The sequence below is a fragment of the Fusarium keratoplasticum genome, chromosome 1 (assembly GCF_025433545.1).
Source record: "Fusarium keratoplasticum isolate Fu6.1 chromosome 1, whole genome shotgun sequence".
Lineage (NCBI taxonomy): Eukaryota > Fungi > Ascomycota > Sordariomycetes > Hypocreales > Nectriaceae > Fusarium > Fusarium keratoplasticum.
The window spans coordinates 2,591,845-2,611,975 of NC_070529.1; the positions used below are offsets into that span (position 1 = coordinate 2,591,845).

The 20,131-nt window shown below is 54.2% G+C and overlaps 9 protein-coding genes across 9 annotated transcripts; 7 read left to right on the plus strand and 2 right to left on the minus strand.

The window, feature by feature from the left end:
• Positions 1-458: 458 nt before the first annotated feature.
• NCS57_00077100 (Glyco-trans-2-like domain-containing protein) lies at positions 459-2,555 on the plus strand (the record flags this gene model as incomplete). Its single annotated transcript, XM_053050850.1, has 3 exons — positions 459-1,037; positions 1,140-1,365; positions 1,423-2,555. 3 exons carry the CDS (start codon positions 459-461, stop codon positions 2,553-2,555), a joined length of 1,938 nt encoding a protein of 645 aa, XP_052919365.1.
• Positions 2,556-3,360: 805 nt separating this feature from the next.
• On the plus strand, positions 3,361-4,175 carry NCS57_00077200 (DJ-1 protein-PfpI domain-containing protein; the record flags this gene model as incomplete). The annotated part of the gene is made up of 2 exons (XM_053050851.1): positions 3,361-3,898; positions 3,955-4,175. The coding sequence occupies 2 exons, from the start codon at positions 3,361-3,363 to the stop codon at positions 4,173-4,175; spliced, it is 759 nt and encodes a 252-aa protein (XP_052919366.1).
• Positions 4,176-4,827: 652 nt separating this feature from the next.
• NCS57_00077300 (FK506-binding protein) lies at positions 4,828-6,490 on the plus strand (the record flags this gene model as incomplete). The annotated part of the gene is made up of 4 exons (XM_053050852.1): positions 4,828-4,914; positions 5,054-5,530; positions 5,589-6,231; positions 6,285-6,490. The coding sequence occupies 4 exons, from the start codon at positions 4,828-4,830 to the stop codon at positions 6,488-6,490; spliced, it is 1,413 nt and encodes a 470-aa protein (XP_052919367.1).
• A 942-nt stretch (positions 6,491-7,432) lies between these two features.
• NCS57_00077400 (uncharacterized protein) lies at positions 7,433-10,025 on the plus strand (the record flags this gene model as incomplete). Its single annotated transcript, XM_053050853.1, has 5 exons — positions 7,433-7,514; positions 7,571-8,510; positions 8,567-9,133; positions 9,161-9,248; positions 9,306-10,025. 5 exons carry the CDS (start codon positions 7,433-7,435, stop codon positions 10,023-10,025), a joined length of 2,397 nt encoding a protein of 798 aa, XP_052919368.1.
• Positions 10,026-10,253: 228 nt separating this feature from the next.
• Positions 10,254-11,986, minus strand: NCS57_00077500 (Endo/exonuclease/phosphatase domain-containing protein; the record flags this gene model as incomplete). Its single annotated transcript, XM_053050854.1, has 2 exons — positions 10,254-11,390; positions 11,498-11,986. The coding sequence occupies 2 exons, from the start codon at positions 11,984-11,986 to the stop codon at positions 10,254-10,256; spliced, it is 1,626 nt and encodes a 541-aa protein (XP_052919369.1).
• Positions 11,987-13,352: 1,366 nt separating this feature from the next.
• On the plus strand, positions 13,353-14,103 carry NCS57_00077600 (ABM domain-containing protein; the record flags this gene model as incomplete). Its single annotated transcript, XM_053050855.1, has 3 exons — positions 13,353-13,917; positions 13,968-14,020; positions 14,077-14,103. The coding sequence occupies 3 exons, from the start codon at positions 13,353-13,355 to the stop codon at positions 14,101-14,103; spliced, it is 645 nt and encodes a 214-aa protein (XP_052919370.1).
• Positions 14,104-14,753: 650 nt separating this feature from the next.
• Positions 14,754-16,228, minus strand: NCS57_00077700 (uncharacterized protein; the record flags this gene model as incomplete). The annotated part of the gene is made up of 2 exons (XM_053050856.1): positions 14,754-15,662; positions 15,716-16,228. 2 exons carry the CDS (start codon positions 16,226-16,228, stop codon positions 14,754-14,756), a joined length of 1,422 nt encoding a protein of 473 aa, XP_052919371.1.
• A 1,885-nt stretch (positions 16,229-18,113) lies between these two features.
• NCS57_00077800 (uncharacterized protein) lies at positions 18,114-19,136 on the plus strand (the record flags this gene model as incomplete). Its single annotated transcript, XM_053050857.1, has 2 exons — positions 18,114-18,224; positions 18,276-19,136. 2 exons carry the CDS (start codon positions 18,114-18,116, stop codon positions 19,134-19,136), a joined length of 972 nt encoding a protein of 323 aa, XP_052919372.1.
• A 352-nt stretch (positions 19,137-19,488) lies between these two features.
• NCS57_00077900 (uncharacterized protein) lies at positions 19,489-20,052 on the plus strand (the record flags this gene model as incomplete). Its single annotated transcript, XM_053050858.1, has 2 exons — positions 19,489-19,735; positions 19,799-20,052. 2 exons carry the CDS (start codon positions 19,489-19,491, stop codon positions 20,050-20,052), a joined length of 501 nt encoding a protein of 166 aa, XP_052919373.1.
• Positions 20,053-20,131: the final 79 nt, after the last annotated feature.

Consider the following 20,131-nt stretch of genomic DNA (forward strand, 5'->3'; position numbering starts at 1 on the left):
TGGTGGTGAGGATGTCTTGGCTTGACTGTTGTCTCCTCTAGTGTTGGACCCTTGGATGCTCGCTTTGCCGATAACTCGACGCCGCCTCCCCGTTCTCGCCTTCTCCTTTCCTCACTAATATTGGCTTCCCCGTAGTAGCTCACTAATTGGAGGTTCTGTGTTGTCTAACGTCGTCAAGCTCAGCCTTGCAGGTGCACGCGAGGACACCAGCACCGAGCTCCCCCGAGCTGCACCGGTCCCAGATTTCATCTGCTCCCTTGCTCTTTCCACCTCTTTTTCTTCCTCTCACATCGGGACTTCCTCTTACTGCTCTGTGAAAGGTTGTGAGAACCCATCTTCCTTTCCTTTCCCTCCTCCTCGTTGTCGTCTATCCACAAGCTGCCTCTTTGGCAGTTGGAGCCTTTTCGGCGCTCTTAAACCTCTCCCGTCGACCGCGCGCCTGCACTCTTGTCTCGAAAATGTCTCTCTTCACTTGGTGCGCTCAACGCGCCGGTGGTCTGAGTATGATCGTTTTGATTGCACTCTGCTACTGGGTCATATCGCGCGAGTCGACCACTGAGCAGCATCGATACAAGTATGAGCAACCCAACAACCAGGGCACGTATTACTCGTCCACGTCTACGACGGGCGCGGGCATTTGGACCTACATCTTCTCATACTATTGCCTCCTTATCCATGTTCTGGTCTGCGTCTTTCCTCTCCGCGCGTGCTGGACTGTCTGGACCCTCACACAATCGTTGAAGCGCGCGGCGCAGAGCCATTCGCTCCTTGACCTGAAGAAGCTCGCCTCGCGCCGCGACTCGTACACGTCAGTGTCGAGCTCAGAGACCCTCATCTCTAGCCACAATGGCGGGTGCTCCTCGACCACTAGCGAGGCCGGGGATATTGACCCTGAGCTTTACACAGACGGCGTGTCTGGCGCTGGTGACAATGTTATCCACGCCATCATCATTCCCAACTACAAGGAAGAGCATGACACCCTCAAAGAGACGCTCGAGGTTTTGGCTTCTCACCCTCAGGCGCAGGACTCGTATGATGTGAGTATTCTCCTCGGCCACCGTCAGCTCCATCGTTTTCTATGATCCAGAGGCATGATGGTTTCTATATGTCCTAAGCGGCTAACCTTTTGTTTTCCCCAGGTATATCTCGGAATGGAGCAGCGCGAGGCCAATGCCGAAACCAAGGCCTTGGGTCTAATTCAGGAGTTTGCCAAAAAGTTCCGGTCAATCGACTTTACGCTTCATCCATTAGATATCCCTGGTGAAGCAGCAGGAAAGGGTAGCAACATTGGTTGGGCTGCGCGCAAGCTAAGCGAAAAGTACTCAATGGGAGTGAGGAGAAACGTCATTATCACAGGAATCGATGGTGAGATCTGCCTCATGAAGCCCCTTTGACCCTTACTGACTCAGGGTGCGCATCCAGCCGATAGTCACCTCTCCTCCAGCTACTTTACAATTCTCACCAACATGCACTTGTCCTACCCCGAAACTGCGTTGACGACGGTGTATTCGGCTCCTGTCATTTTCGACCGCAACGCACACGCGGTTCCCGCCCTTGTCCGCGTGGCTGACATTCTCTGGTGTGCTGCTGGCATGTCAGGCCTCTACCCTGGCTCTACCATCTCCCCTCCCACATCTGTCTATTCCCTCCCCTTGGATCTGGTTGATCGTGTGGGTGGGTGGGATTGTGGCAGCGAGGCCATCGGCGAAGATCTTCACATGTACATCAAGTGTTTCTTCACCCTCAATGGCAACTTGACTAGCCGCGTCATTCACAGTCCCGTCAGCCAGAGCAACGTCACTGGTGGAGGCAGCACCTTGGGCGACGTTCGAGCCCGGTACAAGCAGGCCCTCCGTCACATGTGGGGAGCCCTCGACACAGGTTTCGCGCTTCGCAGGCTGGTTGAGATGTGGCAGGACCGAAAGCAGACTTCTCGAACATATCAGCCCCTTCACTGCACTTTCGCCGATGCCAACAGCCTCGCCATCCATGAGAGCCAGCTTGGAAGTGAGGGCAATGGCCAACCATGTGAGAACGGCATCTTCTCAGACATCACCAAGGACACTATCAAGGAACCTCACTGGGAACATGTTTTCTACATGATGCACCGGCTTTTTGAAGCGCATTTCCTCCCTGTTCACATGGCTGTCTTGGTGCTGGCCTCGACTATCTATGTCAAACTTACAGAGGGCAACGAAGACCCCCATGACCTTGCGTGGGTTTTCAGTTGGTGCAACGTGATCCGTATTTTTGGCTTCTTCCAGATCAGCATCTACGTCTTCTTATATGAGAGCTTCCACCGGGTCGGTGTGGCAAGCCGCGAGAGAGAGATGGTCAAGGCAGGATTGGCCAGCGAGATGGACTTCTCTCGGCGATCTCTTGGAAAGAACTGGGTTGATTACCTTGTCATTCCTGTTGTTGCTCCCCTGTACGGCACCATCCCCAGCGCCCAGGCCCTGATCTGCCAGTTGTGGGCTCAAGACTTGGTCTACACTGTAAGCAAGAAGGCAACACGACGACAAACACCGATTGTGAGGGTGGACGAAATGGCTTAGACGACGGGGTAAGCAGCATCAAATAATGAGGAGGACTCGGATGTTGCATGAAGAGACTTGCGATGACTATGAGATGGGCGACGATGGATGGCGCGACGACAGGGGTACCTGTATCGCATGGCATAATGACTTGGTTATTTGTGTGGGTGGTCTTGATAAAGGCATGATTAGGAGTTGATGATCTCTTTTTGAGAGGCTCATTCGGAGTTAAAGGCACAGAATAAGCATGTAGGCATTTCAGGGTGTTCGCATAGAGAGCCTCTTGGTTTTGAGGCGAGAGAGAGTATAGATGGATTAATGAATGGTACTCCAACTTATTTATTACCCTATGCCTACATAGCTATTCTGATTACACACGTCTAAGAAGTGGCTATTGCTTCAACGACTGCCTGGTATGACAAGACTCGAGTGTAAGCAATACATGAAGTGTGTCTCATGAAGGTGGAGCATCGGAGGTTGCTCAAGGTGAGTGGAGCTTGTCGGCGCCGACTTGACATTGAAGTTCCGTAGTGCTTCGGATGTTAAGTCACGTCAGCCAATCACAGCAACGCCAAGAGACGAATTCAGCACTCGAAGAATCGAGACTTGCAACCACTTCAGCCTCGACATGCCGAGTTGATTCCAGGACGAAGCGGATCGGAGTATAAGAGATCAGGAGACGCGTCAGTAACTTGAATGAAGGAGTCTAAGTATATAATACAATAACTCGTTCTTTATCCTGCTGTTGGGATTCTCAACTCTCATTGTCCCATTACGACTTGTCAACTCGCAAGTAGACAAGTCTGGAGAGATATCAACTACAGCCATGGCATCCAAACAGCTACGAATCGGCGTCTTCATCCCCACAGGCGCCCAGTTCCTCGACGTTGCGACTGTCGATGTGCTCGCCTCCATGTCCAAAGAGTACCTTGGCGTGCTTCCCCACCTCCCGGCACATATCGCCGAACTGGCACCAAGCACCAAGATCATCTACATCACATCGCCGGAGCTCTTCCCGGACGTGCCCTTAACAGCCGACCTTTCGATCCGGGCAACGCACACCTTTGAGGACGAGGCCGTGGCGCCAGGCAAGCTGGACATTGTCGTGGTGCCTGGGCCGGACCCGAGCGCCACGTTTGAGGATGGCGCGACCAAGTGGCTGAGGGATCAGTTTCACGCCAAGGGTGTAGATGTCTTGAGCGTCTGTACGGGCGTGTTCCTCTGCGGCGCGGCGGGCATCTTGGATGGCAAGACTGTGAGTGGACCGAGAGGGTTGCAGAATGAGATGGTCAAGAGATATCCAAAGGTGAAGCTGGTGGGAGAAAAGTACCGATGGGTTCAAGACGGCAACCTATGGTCAAGTGGTGAGTTTTAATGAAGTCTAACCATACCACGGCGCTCGGCTAATGCAATCTCTCAGGCGGCGTGACCAACGGCAACGACCTCATGGCTGCGTACGCCCGTGCGAGCACAAAGCACTGGCCTGGCCCCGTAGCCGAGATGGGTGCCATGTTGACCGACGTGGGTGACCGATCTCAGATCTATGGCGAGGGACAGAGCAGGTTCGTGCTGGGAGTGGCTTGGCAGATTGTCAAGGCGTGGTTCATGAGCTTGGGGAAGGGCAAGGCGAAGGCGAGCTAGAAGAGGACAGCGCAGTGTTTGATCAAGGAGGGTAACTTGGCACGTGTTAATTAGTGAGTTTCTTTAATATCATTGTTGCATTTAATAATCTGGGTTGTCAATGGATACCTAGGTAGAGATCGGTGGACGAGTTGACTCCGTCAGGAGCTCGCCATGTCCATCTCCAGGCTTGAAAAGACGTCGGCGGCTCCGAGATTTTGTTGCTTGACTCGGTAGCAGGCCACAATGGGCTGAGCAGTACGTACTCGGTTCGTAACTGACCGTCTTTTTGCTAGCTTCTGAGTGTTCGTCTGTTCCATCCGTGGTGGAAACTTGCAGCGGGAAAATCTGCACTGCGGCGGAGACCATCTGGTTGCTGAGACAGCGACCGCCCCGTCGCGATAAGGTCCTTATCGCAGCCTCTGATTGGTGCTTTCTGTTTTGCGCGGTGGGGTTGCCTGCTCGTCCCCAAAAAAAAATTTCGAGCTCTCTTCTAGCAGTTGCTTCTCGACTTCTTCTTCGTCCGTCGTGAACGAGAACCTCTTCAACTTCCATCCATCTCAACCAACCCTCTTCTCTCTCCTGCTTCTCTGCGAGGTTCATCCCTTCGTTCACGATTTCTTCATCCACTGTATTCATTTCGTCAACGAACTCCTAATATCCCACATCCAAGATGTCTGCTGTTCCTGGTCCCGTCTACGGCCTCGAGGTCCCGCCTGGCGAGATCTTGATTCCTGCCGCCATGGAGTTCCCTGCCTCTGTGAGTTGCCGTCCTGCCTCCTACGACGCGGCTGGTTCGATGCGATGCAATGCGCTGGCTTGTTTTGGCTTGTCGCGACACTTGCGACACCGTCGCTTCGCCCTTTGGAGCTCGACTTGCTAACCGTGAAAAATTGCAGTTCCGCATCACAATGGCTGCCGTGGATCCCACCCAGGAGCCCGAGGCTGATGGTGAGGGCAACGTTCCCGCCGTTCCTCGCTCCACCCTCCGACTCGTCAAGCGAGCCTTCCCCGGTCTTGATGACGAGGACGAGGACGATGAGGTTGATGACGAGTACCTGAGGGCCCTCCTCGCTGGAGAGGACGATGAGTCTGATTCCGACGAAGAGGCCAACGGTGGCCCCAGCGACCCCGCCAAGTCCAAGAAGCAGAAGCAGGCCGAGGCCATCAAGAAGCTCATCGAGTCCGCCCAGGCCGAGTCTGACGAGGACGAGGAGATGGAGGATGCCAAGCCCAAGAGCAAGGGCAAGGATAAGGGCAAGGGCAAGGCCGTCGAGGAGGAGTCTGATGAGGATGATGAGGACGACGACAGCGACCTCGACAGCGAGGGCGCCGACCTTGAGAACTTTGTCATTTGCACTCTTGACACCGAGCGAGTAAGTCAATTGTGTCCGGTGCTCTTCTGAACGCAGCCAGCTAACACCTACCCTCCAGAACTACCAGCAGCCTCTTGACATCACCGTTAACCACGGTGAGAAGGTCTTCTTCGTCGTTACCGGTACCCACACCGTTTACCTCACCGGTAACTACATCATGGATGACGATGATGATGAGGATGATGAGGATGAGGACGACTACGACCTTGACCCTGAGGAGCTCGACTACGAGCTTGGTGGCGAGGACAGCGATGAGAGCGACGAGCTCGACGGCCTTGAGGACCCCCGCATCCAGGAGGTCGACTCTGATGAGGAGGAGGCTCCTAAGCTGGTGCCCGTCAAGAAGGGCAAGAACAAGCGCTCCGCTGAGGAGGCTACCGAGGGCCTTGATGAGCTTATGGCCAAGGACGATGCCAAGCTCTCCAAGAAGCAGCAGAAGAAGCTCAAGAACAACAAGGGCGAGGCTGTTGCCGCCGAGGACAAGAAGGACGCCAAGAAGGTTCAGTTTGCCAAGAACCTCGAGCAGGGCCCTACCGGCTCGACTGAGAAGGCCAAGCAGGCCAAGGCCACCCCCAGCGTCAAGGTTGTCCAGGGCGTCACCGTCGACGACCGAACCATTGGCAACGGCCGCACTGTCAAGAACGGCGACACCGTCGGTGTCCGATACATTGGCAAGCTCCAGAACGGCAAGCAGTTTGATGGTGAGTATCGGCTCGATTCGTGATCAGGATGTCATAGACTAACACATCGGTAGCCAACAAGAAGGGCAAGCCTTTCTCCTTCAAGGTCGGCAAGGGCCAGGTCATCAAGGGTTGGGACATTGGTGTCGTCGGCATGTCCATTGGCGGTGAGCGCCGCTTGACCATTCCCGCCCACCTTGCCTACGGCTCCCGAGGCCTTCCTGGCATCCCTGCCAACAGCACATTGACCTTTGACGTCAAGCTCCTCGAGATCAAGTGAGGGCGCGGATAGATGCCAAAGGCAAAATCCAGCGTCCGCTCGTCACGGGCCGCATGTACTAATACCCCTTCTGTGGCCCGGTGCCGAGTCTTGCGAGGAGTTGATGAGTACGGATTTGGCCGTGTTTCGTGGGACTTCCAAGTTCCCATCTACTGCTCGGCCAATGTCATGTTGCATGCTATGATGAGGAGCCCTAGACCTTTGCCTTCTGCGAAGAGCCGGTGTTTGTATAGAAGAACACACGGGGAGCAGCATCGGTGGCAAGCAGGGATGATGGGGCGAGGACCTGCATCGCATGGAATTGGCGTATGGCAAGAAAAGGGATCTTTTTGCGTTTGTTACCCACAAGATGGTTAGGTAGTCTTGTGGTTTTCTAGTTAAAACGGATGGTTCGAGGGTTGGTTGTAAGGTTGTGCAAATACAGACTCTGATTTCTTTCTCTCTTACCCACGATGACTTTCCAAGTCTCAATTGCAAGCAAACATGTGCCTTGGTCCTTCTCATCTTGGACTTTGCATGCGTTCGTTTAGTGATGCATGGCCTTGGTCGCGCCTCTCCTCTAGGGTTGTGATCTACACCTCAGGAAGGTACCGCCTCATGATATCTTCAACTCTGGTTGTTCAACTCACTCAACCTTGTCCATCCACACACCATTAACTACAACGGTTTTGCACAATTGGCCGTGAGCTCGCGGCCAGGTTTTTGTCTCTCTCTTTGCTAGATAACCCCATCTTTCTTTTTCCAGCAGCCCAATAATTCTAGCATTCAACCAACACTGGCTTTCAGCACCAGTTACCCTGCAGCATCATGAGCCCAACTCTGGTCGAGAAAACAAGTCATCAACTACTACACTTTTCATCTGGTGAATCTGGGAACTCTCCTGGGCCATCTCCTCTAGGATCCGCCTAGAATGGGGAAGAGGATGGAGACGGGAAACACGTCATGGGCCTGCGCCGTACCGGCTCCAAAGTATGGAAAGACATTCGCGGTGTCATTAGGGCGATTGGGAGGAGCAGTCGCAGTGGTAAGGAGACCCAGCACCTGCTACTTTGCGACGTCATACTCATCTGCCCTACGCAGGCCCTGAAGCTTCTGCAGATTCGAATATAGCCCCTGCGGACTCGACTAAAGCCTCTGTACTGACTAAAGATACTATTCCACGCCACGCCGAGGAATCTCCCAAACGCACCCCTAAAGGCATAGGCGCCAAGGACCTCATTCGAAAGCTTAGGCTCAATCCTGCGGCCTTGGACTCCAATTCGACGCTCGTACAGCGAAGCCCTTTGAAGAGGGCACGGAGCTCGCTTCTGGTCTTGCACAGCGCCCACTCGAGCGACCTGGACACTCCACGTTCGTCTGGAGCAAGTGACAAGATATCAGCTGCGGGTGACGATTCGACAAGAAAGACGTCGATCGATTCCCGTTCCTCACAATGGAATAAGGAAACTGCCATTAGACGACACAGACGAAACCCGTGGACTCGGTCAAGTCCAGAAGGCCGCGCTCTCAGCACCATCCCCGAGGCTGGTGTTGTACAGGCTCGGCCTACTATCGCAACTGTCGAGAGAGCTTCTGCTGCCAAAATATTCCTCGAAACATACTTCAATGAGCTTCTCTACAAGCCCGATACCCGTGCTCTAAGGCGGCAATGTTTGGAATCTCAGTTGTGCCACTGTCTCTACTTGACCCCTGACCAGAAGGAGGTGATCCGGGCATCCAACGACTGCCAGGAGACGTGGCACTTGAGAGAGCTACGGGTGATGAAGTCCAGAGCTATCTCACCTGCTGGCAGGAAGGACGGTAACCCGTCTCCCGACAACTACGAGCCCCTGCAGATTTTGGGCAAGGGAAGCTTTGGAGTTGTGAGATTGGTACGTGAGAGGCCTGCTCCTGGACATGCTTTCCCAGGACAAGTCTATGCCATGAAAGTTATCCGAAAATCGGAAATGCTACGCAACAGCCAAGAAGGTCATCTGAGGGCCGAAAGGGACTTCTTGGTTGCTTCCGAGGGCTCTCAATGGTTAGTGGCCTGAAAGCCCCGATTTGACAGTGACTGGCTAACCTGTACCTTGACAGGGCTGTTCCATTGATAGCCAGTTTTCAAGATGCTGCGAATCTTTATTTGGTTATGGAATACATGCCAGGAGGTGACTTTCTGGGACTACTCATTCGCCAGAATATCCTTCGGGAGCATGTTGCGCAGTTCTACATTGCCGAGATGATTCTTGCTGTGGAGGAGGCTCATCGCCTCAACTTTATCCATCGAGATATCAAGCCCGACAACTTTCTCATATCTGCGTCTAGTCACCTGAAGATATCCGACTTTGGGCTTGCGTTTGATGACCACTGGTCCCATGATGCTGCGTACTACAACAGTCATCGATATTCTCTCGTTCGGAGATTGGGGATCAATATCAACGGAGACGAGGCTGATCAGAAGAGCAGCAAAGACATTCTGAAGCAGTTCGAATGGTACCAGTCTCTTGTATCAGGACTCGACAGGCATGGAAAGTATCCCCTGGCAAAGGACGAGGACCTGCAGAGCCTCATCGGCTGGAGAAACCGGCATGGCAACCGCACTGCGGCGAGGTCGGTTGTTGGGACGAGCCAATACATGGCCCCAGAGGTTGTTCTTGGTCAGCAGTACGACGGGAGATGTGACTAGTAGAGCATCGGCATCATCCTGTATGAATGCCTCTACGGGCAGACACCCTTTTTGGCCGAGGAAGGGCGCAAGCAGACCAAGCAAAATATTGTGGTGAGTACGCCCAAACTCTGAGGAACTGCCTACAGCGTGAAACTGACAGAAAAGTAGGAATTCAAGAATCACTTCTCGTTTCCGCATCGGCCTGCGGTTAGCGAAAAATGTAAAGATCTCATCTGCCGCTTGATACAGGAGAAGGAGTACCGGCTTTGCTCGAGAAAGTATCAGATGAGATATCGTGCCCCGTTCGACGGCACTCGTTCTACAGAGTATGTCGGACGTTATGTCTTTGCCAACGATGCAGAAGACATCAAGGCGCATAGGTGGTTCAGGAATATCCCATGGGATCGGTTGCAGTCCATGCCGCCCCCCTTCACTCCGCACCTACAGGGTGACGATGACGCTCACTACTTCGACGAGTCGGAGCCCTTCGAAGACTGGTCTGAGTCAATGCCCTCGGGCGTGTTCCTGAATTCGGAGGACGTGAGAACCCTACTCTGTGGGTTCGAGACTCATGTTCAAGAGAAGGCCATGGAGCTTGTCAAGACACCTTTTGACGCAGCCAAACTTCGAGGTATCGACCGCGATCTCGATGCCTCCAAAGAGCTCCAACCCAACGAAAAGCTTGCGCTGAAGCAGTTTGTGAGATTCTATGGCCACAAGGAGCGCAGGCGGCCACGGGACATGCTTCTCCGAGACAAGGATACCAGAAAGACAGTCATGAAGATTCGAAGAGAGACGGCCTTCATAGGGTACACCTGGCGAAGGATGAGGCCTGGAGGATATATCGCCCTGAGACCGTCGGATTCAGGAAACGAGTTGGAACGTTGATAGATAAGACCTCTTCTGGTGACGTAGGAGAAGAGTTGGTCCCAGGTAGGGACCAGAGCGAGAATTGGACTTGGATAATCATTATTGGTATTATTATCATTAGAAATTATCAAGCAAGCTTTGCTTTAGTAGTAGTATAGCCGTGTTTCATCCTAAAATCCTTGCGTTCGTGAATCCTGAACCATAAACTCATTAACTGGGTAATAATTCGATCAAAACATCGTTCCGTCATTGAGATGATTTAGGTCTTCGTCCAGGACTGTTCTGAGTCTCAGCCTCTGTCAAGGCGACGAGATCGCCAGCTGCCACGGCCTTGGCATTGCGGATCTCCCATTCAAACTCCTTGAGGGCCCTGATCTCCCAGGAGAAGAAAAGGAGGGAGAGCAGACCGTCGACCACGCCAGCAGCTAAGCCCAAACTGCTGATGAGCATGAGGATGAAAGCGACGTAGTTTCCAGGGCTGAACCAGACAGCGATCAAACAGGCGAGCCAGACGAGAAGTGCAACAAAAAAGTGAACACCGCGCCAGTAGCGTTGGCGGATCTCACGGGCATGATACGACTGAATCATGGCCAAGACGTCGTCGTAACCAGACATGGGGAGAGAATCGTGATCCGGGAACCGGCCGTGATGGAGCTGGTCGTCAGGGTCGGGAGATCGACTGGCATCTGCAGAATGAGTGCTGCTAGCTGGGCTACTAGGAGCTAGGTATGCGCCAGTCTGGAGAGCAGCCGAGGGAGTTTCGACGCGAGGTCCAATTGGCCTTGAGATTGGCGAAGGGGTGTGTCGCGTGAGGGTCGCCTGAACAGCAAAATGATCTGAGAGCGAGCAATGGAGCTCAGGATGACGCTCAGTCATGGAGACGATCGCAGACTTGATGATCCATCCTGGAGTCGTAGCTGGAGCATCAGGTTCGACGCCCGTCGAGGCGAAAATGTAGTCGAGACGCTTGCCACGGGGATCGATAGCATCGGGCGACACATCGCAAGCTTGACCTGCTCTCAGACGATTCTGCTGGTTCTTGGTCCACCGCCAGGTGTTGTAGACCGAATCACTAGTTGCGCCATTCTCGAGGAGGTTGAAGTCGGCGGTGGGAATCGGGCGGCGGCGAGCCTTCTCGGCGGGGTGGTGAGCAGGGCCGAGTGCGCTGTCAGGGTGGAGGACGCGCCAGACGTCGCGGACAGGGGCGTGGGAGGTGATAAGGCGGTGGGCGAGAGATAGGGGGAGCATGTTGAAGTCGCCCATAGCGACAACAAGATGACCGCGTTCAGCGGCGCCGCGAAGGAGCTTGGAGAGTTCCCATGCCTGTGCGGTACGGTGGCAGATGTAGGTGCTCTTGGGTTCAGGCTCGTAAGGGGCGTGAGTCTGCGTAAGCGATCGAGTCAGCTGCTGATAGAATACTTGGAGGGGTTTAAAAAGGCTGCAGAGACCAAAGGCCAGATGCGCCAAAGTCTGTACAATAAGAGACTTACATGTGTGTTGAAGACCTCAATAACGTCCTTTCTTCGGGGTCCATAGCGAATCTTGGCGCATGCGACACCTTTACCGACATACCAGTCTCCTCTCCAGAAGGCAGTCGGGCGGCCGTTGAGGGGATACTTGAACATGGTGCTCTCCTCGATAGGCCAGCGACTGAGGATGGCTAGACCACCACCAAAGGCGCCGCTGTGGTAGAACTTGCCATAGGGGAGGATCTGGCGAGTATGTCTGCGGATCGCCTGGTAATCCTCCTGAGTCCAACACTCCTGCAGAGCTACGATGTGGGGTGTGGGGGCGAGAATGGCGAGCTGGCGACCGATCTCGTCGAGTCGAGGCGCGCGGAGGGTCGAGATATGAAGGAGACCCCAGCAGTTGAGAGTCAGGAGGTTGAGTTCGGTCGGGAGGCCCTGAGGATCCTCATCAGGGATGACAGTCGCGGTAGGCGTCGTGACATTTTCGGTGGTGTCGCTCGAGATGACCATGACGATAGTGGGATGTAGGCGAGATATTATGAAGACGAGTATTACCTAGAAGAGGGGAAGGAAAAAAAAAAAAGAGAAAAAGAATAGCGAGACTCGCAATAATGCGACGACGTGGTCAAGGAGATGGAAAGTGGGAGGACGGCGCGCCTCGGCTCGGCTGATGATGGACCGGCAGGATATTAGTTAATTACGATGCTGAGCCAGACACTGTCAAATGGACGATCTCATCCGTCACTAGCGGCAGGCGCTAACAAGCGTTGAAGGAGATGACGATAAGCCGAGACAAGAAAGGAAAAACAAACAAGATGATAAAAGGGAGCAAACTTCTCGATGTGATTGTGTGGGGGAAGTTTGAAGCAAAAAAAGAAAAACATCATTGACGATAATTTACTCTGTATCACCCCCTGCGACTTCCATGCTGCCTGGTTCTTTCCTTGCCGGTACTTGTTGTTTCATACCCCTTCGTTCCTTCCTTCCAGTTCATCTCAGGTACGGCGACCGGCGTGGGGCCCATGCAAGTGGGGCCGACCATGCCGAGAGTGGCGCGGCCAGCTCGGGGGGGGGGGGTTTCTTCTAGTAATATCGAAGCCGTTCCGTTCTTGGCAGCTGTGCCGTGCAGTACTCATCTTGTAGGGCTATATCTGCCTTGATATTGACGAGCTGAACGAAACCACTGACCGATGAAACAGCACAGCTACACATACATGTTGTTCATCATATCCCGGACCTTTGTAGCATCATAGTTCATCCACTGAATAACCCTCCTCACACGCCCAAAGTAACATCCCATCCAAGTTTCTAGTAAACCAAACAGAGCTCTCCCGTCCAAGCTGGCCTTTTAGCTGAGCCACACCTTTATGTGAGAGCGGGGAACAAAGCTTCCATACACACCCCTTGCTAGAAAAATCTCCGGTTTTCAACCCTCGCCATGCCACCATACAAACAAGGTCCTTCCCCCTCACCGAGCTTGACACACCACCCATCCGAGCATCACTTAGCTCGGGCATCATCGGTTCCCCTCATCTCGGAATTTCGGGAACATTCTCGTAGAATCGTATTTGGAAGTCGACCACGTGAAACTCTCTCGAAGTCTCATGAGGGCACCTGTGGCAGCTCATTTACTTCATTACACGTCTCCCTGTAAATATATACGGCTTCGTGTGCCTCGATGAAACATCCAGAACAAATGCCTTTGTGCTTCCCCAGTTGTTCAGCCTACGTTGCTTGATCGGCGTGTCACGTCATCTTATACGACTTGTCATCCATATCGACCCCCCCCAGCACCAGCTCCAACCAAGCCTTACAACATCATCTACAACTCTTACGAACTAGGTTCTACTGGTTAACCCACCATCGGATAGTAATCATGGCCGCCATCTTCGAGTCGTTCCTAATCAAGTTCAAGCCTATCTTCGTAACTTCCCCTGACTCACCTCCCGCCGCCTTATCCTCCGTCACCGACCAGCTCAAGGCGATCCCAGGCGTCGAGTCCCTCCATCTAGGCCACCCGCTCGAGAAGCCCGACCACTGGGTCCTCGGCGTGCGCTGGGCCTCACGCGCCGCCCACGACGCCTTCATTTCGAGCTCCGCCGCAACGGAGTGGAAAGCCTCGCTGCGCGCCCTGCTGGCAGAGCATCCCATCGTCAGCCCTGCCGCCGAGTACACAGGCGATGTCGGGGCTGCACTTGCTGCTCCCATCACTGAGTTCTGCACGTGCTGGGGCGCAGACGAGAGCTTCACCGAGAACAATATGAAGCCCTTCGCTGAGGCTTGCGACGCCGGGGGCCTAGCGGGTTTCCATGGTCTGGCTTATGGCCAGTTTGTCCAGGCCGAGCATGAGAACCCGTCTGTGATTCCTGGACTTGCTTCAAGATTGCTCCTAGGTTGGGATAGCAAGGAGGCCCATCTGCAACACAAGAATGTTGGAAGTGGTAAGGAACAACATGCGATTTGCTGAGTGGCACTGCTAATCTTGATTCAGTCATTGACGACAATGTATACTACCTCCTTGCTCGGAACAAGAGTCTGGAGATGGTAAGACCTCTGCTCTCGCGTCCACATCATGAACAGGACTGACACGTACCATCTAGTACCATGTTCCCCTTCATGTAATCTAGTTCTCGAGATAAACATGCTCGAGGAGGCTTGCTGCGGCATCGCTCTCTGCTTTGATACCATGTGTGATTTGTATTATATCAACCACAAAAACAAAACCAATGAGATGAGACCAACCTGGGTATGCGTCACCAAAGGCCTTTTGCATCAGTGAATTAAAAAAGAGTTACTCAAGTCAATGCGCCGTAAAAAGCAGATACCTCGGGAGCTGTCAGTTATTACAGAGATGCTCCCGGCTCCCCTAACATCCCGGTCTTGCTTGTTTGTTCGTCCCGATGAAATGCGAACCCATCCTTTGACACCATTTCTATGCCATTCCACCCGCCCTAGACCGCCCTGCTGCTTGCTGCTTTGAAGCCTGGACTCAAGCACAATGCTATGCTTGCCGCGTGCGTATCGATCGTCGTCCGTACGTCGTCCGTTGCGGGTATTCGATCTGGCCTTTCCGTACTTGAACCCGCTCCAAACCAACTCCCCAGCTCAGAATGTCAAAACATGCTTCATCCCCCTTTTAACGTCTTTGCTCCCTCAGATATACCGAAATCATCGTCGTCCGCAGTTCGCCCCGTAGTGGAATGTTTGTCATATTCGCGTAAGGAAGGGTTAGATACGGTGTTTCTCGGATTCTATCAAGGTCGCACACGTTAGAAGCTTAGTTGTTGCCAGTTCTGTTTTGAGCCTCACCAAGTCGAGAGTAGAGCATGTAAAGAGCCATGCGGTTGCACTCCTCTGTTCCAGTGATTGTCACGAGTCGCTCATTGCTATTGTCCTGCGGTTCGTTAATCTTGATTACACTGTTGCTCATCTGCCGAATCTCGTTGATCTTTTGTCCGCCCTTGCCGATAATAGCGCCAACCATGTCGTTGGGGATGTAGATCTGTTGAGTGATAGGGCCGCCGGGCATCGCGCCACCCATGGGCTGAGCCTGAGGAGCACCGCCGTGAGCCTGAGGACCCGTGTGCGGAGGCATGTGCGGCTGAACGTGAGGGGCGGCTCCGTAGGCACCTCCTCCTTGCGCACCACCATAGTGCATAGGCATGGCTGGGTTGGCCTGGGCCGCGGCGTGGGGATACTGCTGAGGGTAGGGCGCAGGAGGCATGTGGTGCGAGCGACGGTCGTTGTGGCGGGCATAGTTCTCGCCTCGTCCGTAGTGGCCCGAGGCCGGCTGAGGGCAGTATGGCACAACCTGCATACCTCCAGGAATGGAACCTGCAGGGGCACCACTTCGGGTCGCATATGCGGACGCAGCAGGGCCGCCGAATCTGTCGTTGAGCTGCTCTAGAAGGGTGCTACCCACGTAGTAAGTCGCGATGTGAACAGCATCAGCAACGCCCATCACCACCAGAGATCGCTCGCTCGACATGGGGAGGCAAGCATCCGACGCGTTCAAGCGGGCACCAGAGGCCTCCTGAATCTCACGGATACGAGCACCGCCCTTACCGATGATGGAACCGATCAGGATGTGCGGAATCAGCAGGCGCAGAGGATACGTCTTGGAGGACGAGGTTGATGATTCGTTCAGCGGCTCGTTGTTGAGGGTTCGAATGATGAGACCGAATGCCTTGAATCATGTTAGCCACAAATTTGCGATAGAAACATGGGAGACAATCCTACCTTGGCTACAGCGTCCACTATTCCGCTGACAGTGAGGATTCGCTCGACGGCGCCCTTCTGATAGTCGCTGACAGTACACCTGGCGTTGGAGAGCTTCCTGATGTTGGAAACGTTCTCGCCTCCCTTTCCAATCACGGTAGCTGCCTCCGGGCTAGAGATGACAGCACGGATATGGATCCAGGTTGTCTCATCGAGTGCGGTGGCCGAGCTGACGGCGTTGGACGAGGAAGCGGCGACGGCAGTAGCGGCAACCGTCTTGGTCTCGGACCCTTGATCCGCAGCAGCATCGTCATCCGGCTCGGATTTGGCAGTGCCATTCACCTTGTCGTCGGCGTGGCGGTCCTCAGCGGCGATGTCGGCGGGAGCTTCAGGGACCTCGGCGTCCTCGTCGTGCTTGATCTTGTCGAGAGCTGGTCGCTTGGCATCAGGCTGGTCGCCAGCGCGCGAAGGCGACGAGGCCTCCTCCAGAGGGCGCTTGGCCGATTGGGTGGGTTGAGATGGCGAGGCAGACATTCTTGCTTGGATGTAAACGATAATTCACAGACGTACTCTTCCCAGGTACAGTCGAAAGTACGAAACTTTGTTTATTGCTGATCTTGCTTGTCTTATATACACTCAGGGGTTTTCGAAGGAAAACGTGCTGGTGTAGTGACTTCGATGGGATGGCGACTCGGTGAAGTATTCGTGAAGTGACTGGTGTCGCGCTGGAACAGAGCGGAGCGGAGCGTGCTGCGAGCGGGCTGGATGGAAGGAGAAGGGATTGATTCGAGAAGTCGGGCTCAGGTCAGAGCGCGTTCCAGAACTCTTTCAGCGGGCGTCGAATTGGGGGCCCGGGAAGATCTCCTAGACGGTGGGCGGGAAGGAGGAAGGGCGGAGACAGATAGATAGATGATGGCTTGTGATTGATTGAAATGTTGAGTGGTTGTGAGGAGGAGGTGAAGCGATCGATGCTGGGACGGACTTCTGAAAAGCAGAAAGGAAGAGGCACAGTGCTCAGCTCAAACCTATTGACCGCGTGCTCGATCGGGTTGTCGCAGCGCCTCGATGGGATTGGATATCGCGTCGCGAACCGTGGACAGTAATGCGAACGAGGATGGGAGCGCAGCGAGATGAGCAGGGTCGTTGGATCGATGACTCTCCTCTGTTTGCCTGTGTGTCGCAAGGGAACGAAACGAGGGCGCCAAGGCTGGGGAGGAGCGATGACCAATCCAAAGGGAGGAAAAAGGGACAAGAAAAGAACAAGGGGCGCTCAGAGACGATTACTGATAATCGCTCAAGAGGCAGAAGATGAGAAACCTCACGGGTTGAATGGAAAGGGAATGGGGGGAGGAGGGAAGAGAGAGATGACACGAGGTCGAGCGATCGATGGATGGGGTTGGGGCGAGAGGAGAGTTTGGGAGAAGGCGGGAGAAGCAGCAACTGAAACCAAATCGCTCTCTGTCGAATCCTAGGACGGGATGCGCTGGCCTAGGGTCACGTGCAGCCCCCGCTGGTGAGAGAGCTTGGGCCCCTAGCAAGCCACGGCAGAGGCACAGTGCGGAGAGGTGGTAGGGGTTGTGTTAGTGAATTCAGGTTGATACTTCTACGAAAAATAGGTATACTAGCTTGAACTTGTTCTTTACTTGTGTTTAGTTTGTAGTATTCTTCCAATTCTCTCCTTCCCTCGTTATTTCGACCAAGATTGATCAAGTTTGCACAAGCCAAGCATTGTCCCATCTCCGCAGTCTGGCTACACCACGGCGCGCCCTAAATTCCGGGGAGCCAGGGAAGGCTGCCGTGATTTTCAGAGCCACTGAGACCGTCGTTTCAAGCTTGCATTGCTGAGCAAAGTAAGGTAAGCAACGTTGGGCAATGGCGTGACACGAGAGGGAAACCGAATTAACAAACCTCTTGCGATTGATGGGATTTTCAGCCCAAAGCTTGTGCTTGCTTCGTATCAGGTCCATTGCGTCTCGTGGTTTCTGCATCGGTAGGTTGCTTGTCTGGCCATTGACTGTGCAGCGCACGGTACATACCTGCAAACCACACCTCACCCACTGCGACTTTGCGACGCGCGCAAAAACGAGAATCACATAAACACACGCCCGGGCACCATCCAATCTGCCTCCTCCAAGCGGTGTGTCCCCCAGGCAAACAACCAAAGAAGAGGCTTCACCTTGGTCCACTTGACTCTCAAGAGAGCCCTTCACGTGAGGCAACCTTGATACCATACACAGGCATCTCGCGTGCGCATTCCCATCTGCCGGACCCCCAACTCGCATGATTTGAGGCGCATCCTCCTTCGGGCCGCGAAATTCTCGGCCACCTTGTTCTGGACCGTCCTGTTGCAGCGTCTGCTTGCTAGAGTGTAAAAATAGCTCTGGTGGAGCTACCTACCACTCCTTCACTCTCAGAAAGCATGGATGAACGATCGCAGCGCGCCGAGGCCCAGGCGTATACGGCAAGTCTCGATCAGACACTGAAAGAGCTTCAACAAAAAGTTCGTGAGCACGAGAACGACTTGGAAAGGGTATGGTATTCTCATTACTTGCAGCCCTCATCAAATCTGACCGACAAATAGCTCCGTTCAGGCCAGGATGTGCTCCCTCAGTCGGTAGCAGGCCAGGCGCGGGTCATCCAGACGGCCCTCAAGGAGGTGACGGATTCCGACCCTTTTCTACCTTCTCCAGGATCTCTGCTCCCGGCGTTGCTGGCTCTGCGCAAGACTCATCAGACCATCCAAGAAAGCAATGCGTATCTCGCCTCGCAACGCGCTAGCCACGAGCAGCTGTCGCGCCAGCTCGAAGCTGATCAAGCGCGCCTCAAGGACCAAAATCTGCTCGGGGAAGCCTTGAGCGCAAGAATTCAATCTCTACGCGATGAACTGGACGCCAATACCAATGTCACCCAAGCAGAAGGGGCAAGAGAACACCTGCAGGAGCTCCGGAGCAAGAAGAAGAGCTATGACAGGGAGACGTCAAAGCTCATGAAGGTGCTCCTCAAGTTCATCGACAACCAGCTGGCCCCTATGCTCGCGGCAGAAGAGCTGGGTGGCCCCGTCGTTGGTGACCTAATGGATATTGACAACGAGGATCTGGCCGCGGGCTTCAACGCGCAGGGGAAGCTGAAGAAAGCCAAGGAAGGGGCCGGCCAGGACGATAAGCGGCAGCGCAGGATAGACGAGATCTGGGGCCAAGCCGGTGACGAGGCCGGGGGACGCCAGGACGAGGCCACAGGGGCGGCCGCTGAGATGAGGCAGCTGACCGAGGAGCTCCTCAACACGCTCGCCGAGGCCAACGGTGACAACTCAGCGTCGTATGTGCGGTTGCCGCGCGAGTCGGCGGCGGCCCGGTTCCTGGTGAGGTCCAAGGTTGCTCAGTTTCACCCTCGAGATGCGACGAGACTTAGACTGGTTGATTTTGGACGGGATTTGGAGGCTTGAGACCCATCCATAATCACCTTGGGTATATATCACAGAAGTGGTTTTACCACAATGTCCGCATCAAACCGAATACCGCGTGACATATACTACGAGAAATAAAAATCGCCCTACCTGGTCTTCGAGCTTAATAGTCTAGAATTCTCCCTATTTCATCCCATCTATCGCTTCCATACTGGTTGCCGGAGAAGCAACCACTTTAACCCCCTAGCCCTCTCATTGGCCAATTGACCCAACGCGTCGCGTCTCCCTCCCAACCAAGATCGGTCCCTGGCCAAGCTCCCCTGTCACTCTCAACCTCTAGATCTTCAATCCCCCCTTCTACAATTCCCAACTTTTTTCACCTTTGACAATCATGACTGCCGACGCTGCCAACGCTTCCATCTCCTCCCCTCCCGCCAAACGAGTAAAGACCGCCGCTACAATGGAAGCACCTCCCGCTCTGCAGATCAAAAAGCTCTCGGACAAGGGCCGGCTGCCTACTCGCGGCAGCGCCTTTGCTGCTGGCTACGACATCTACGCTGCGCGCGACACGACGATTCCTGCCCGGGGAAAGGCTCTTGTCGACACCGACATTAGCATGGCTGTGCCCGCTGGCACCTGTGAGTAACTCTATCTACAGAGTGCAAATCGACGTGGATTGCTGACCAGACTGAATCCAAAAGACGGCCGCATTGCTCCCCGATCTGGCCTCGCCTCCAAGCACTTCATCGACACGGGCGCTGGCGTCATCGACGCCGACTACAGAGGCCAGGTCAAGGTCCTTCTCTTCAACCACGGCGAGTCCGACTTTGAGATCAAGGAGGGCGACCGCATCGCTCAGCTTGTCCTCGAGCGCATCTACACCCCCGAGGTTGTCGAGGTCCAGGAGCTCGAGGAGAGCGTTCGCGGCGCTGGCGGCTTTGGAAGCACTGGTTAAAGAAAAGATACCAGGATCTTAGTTACTGGTTCTTGCATGATATAATGAAAAGTCAAGGGATATTACGGCACTAGACTTG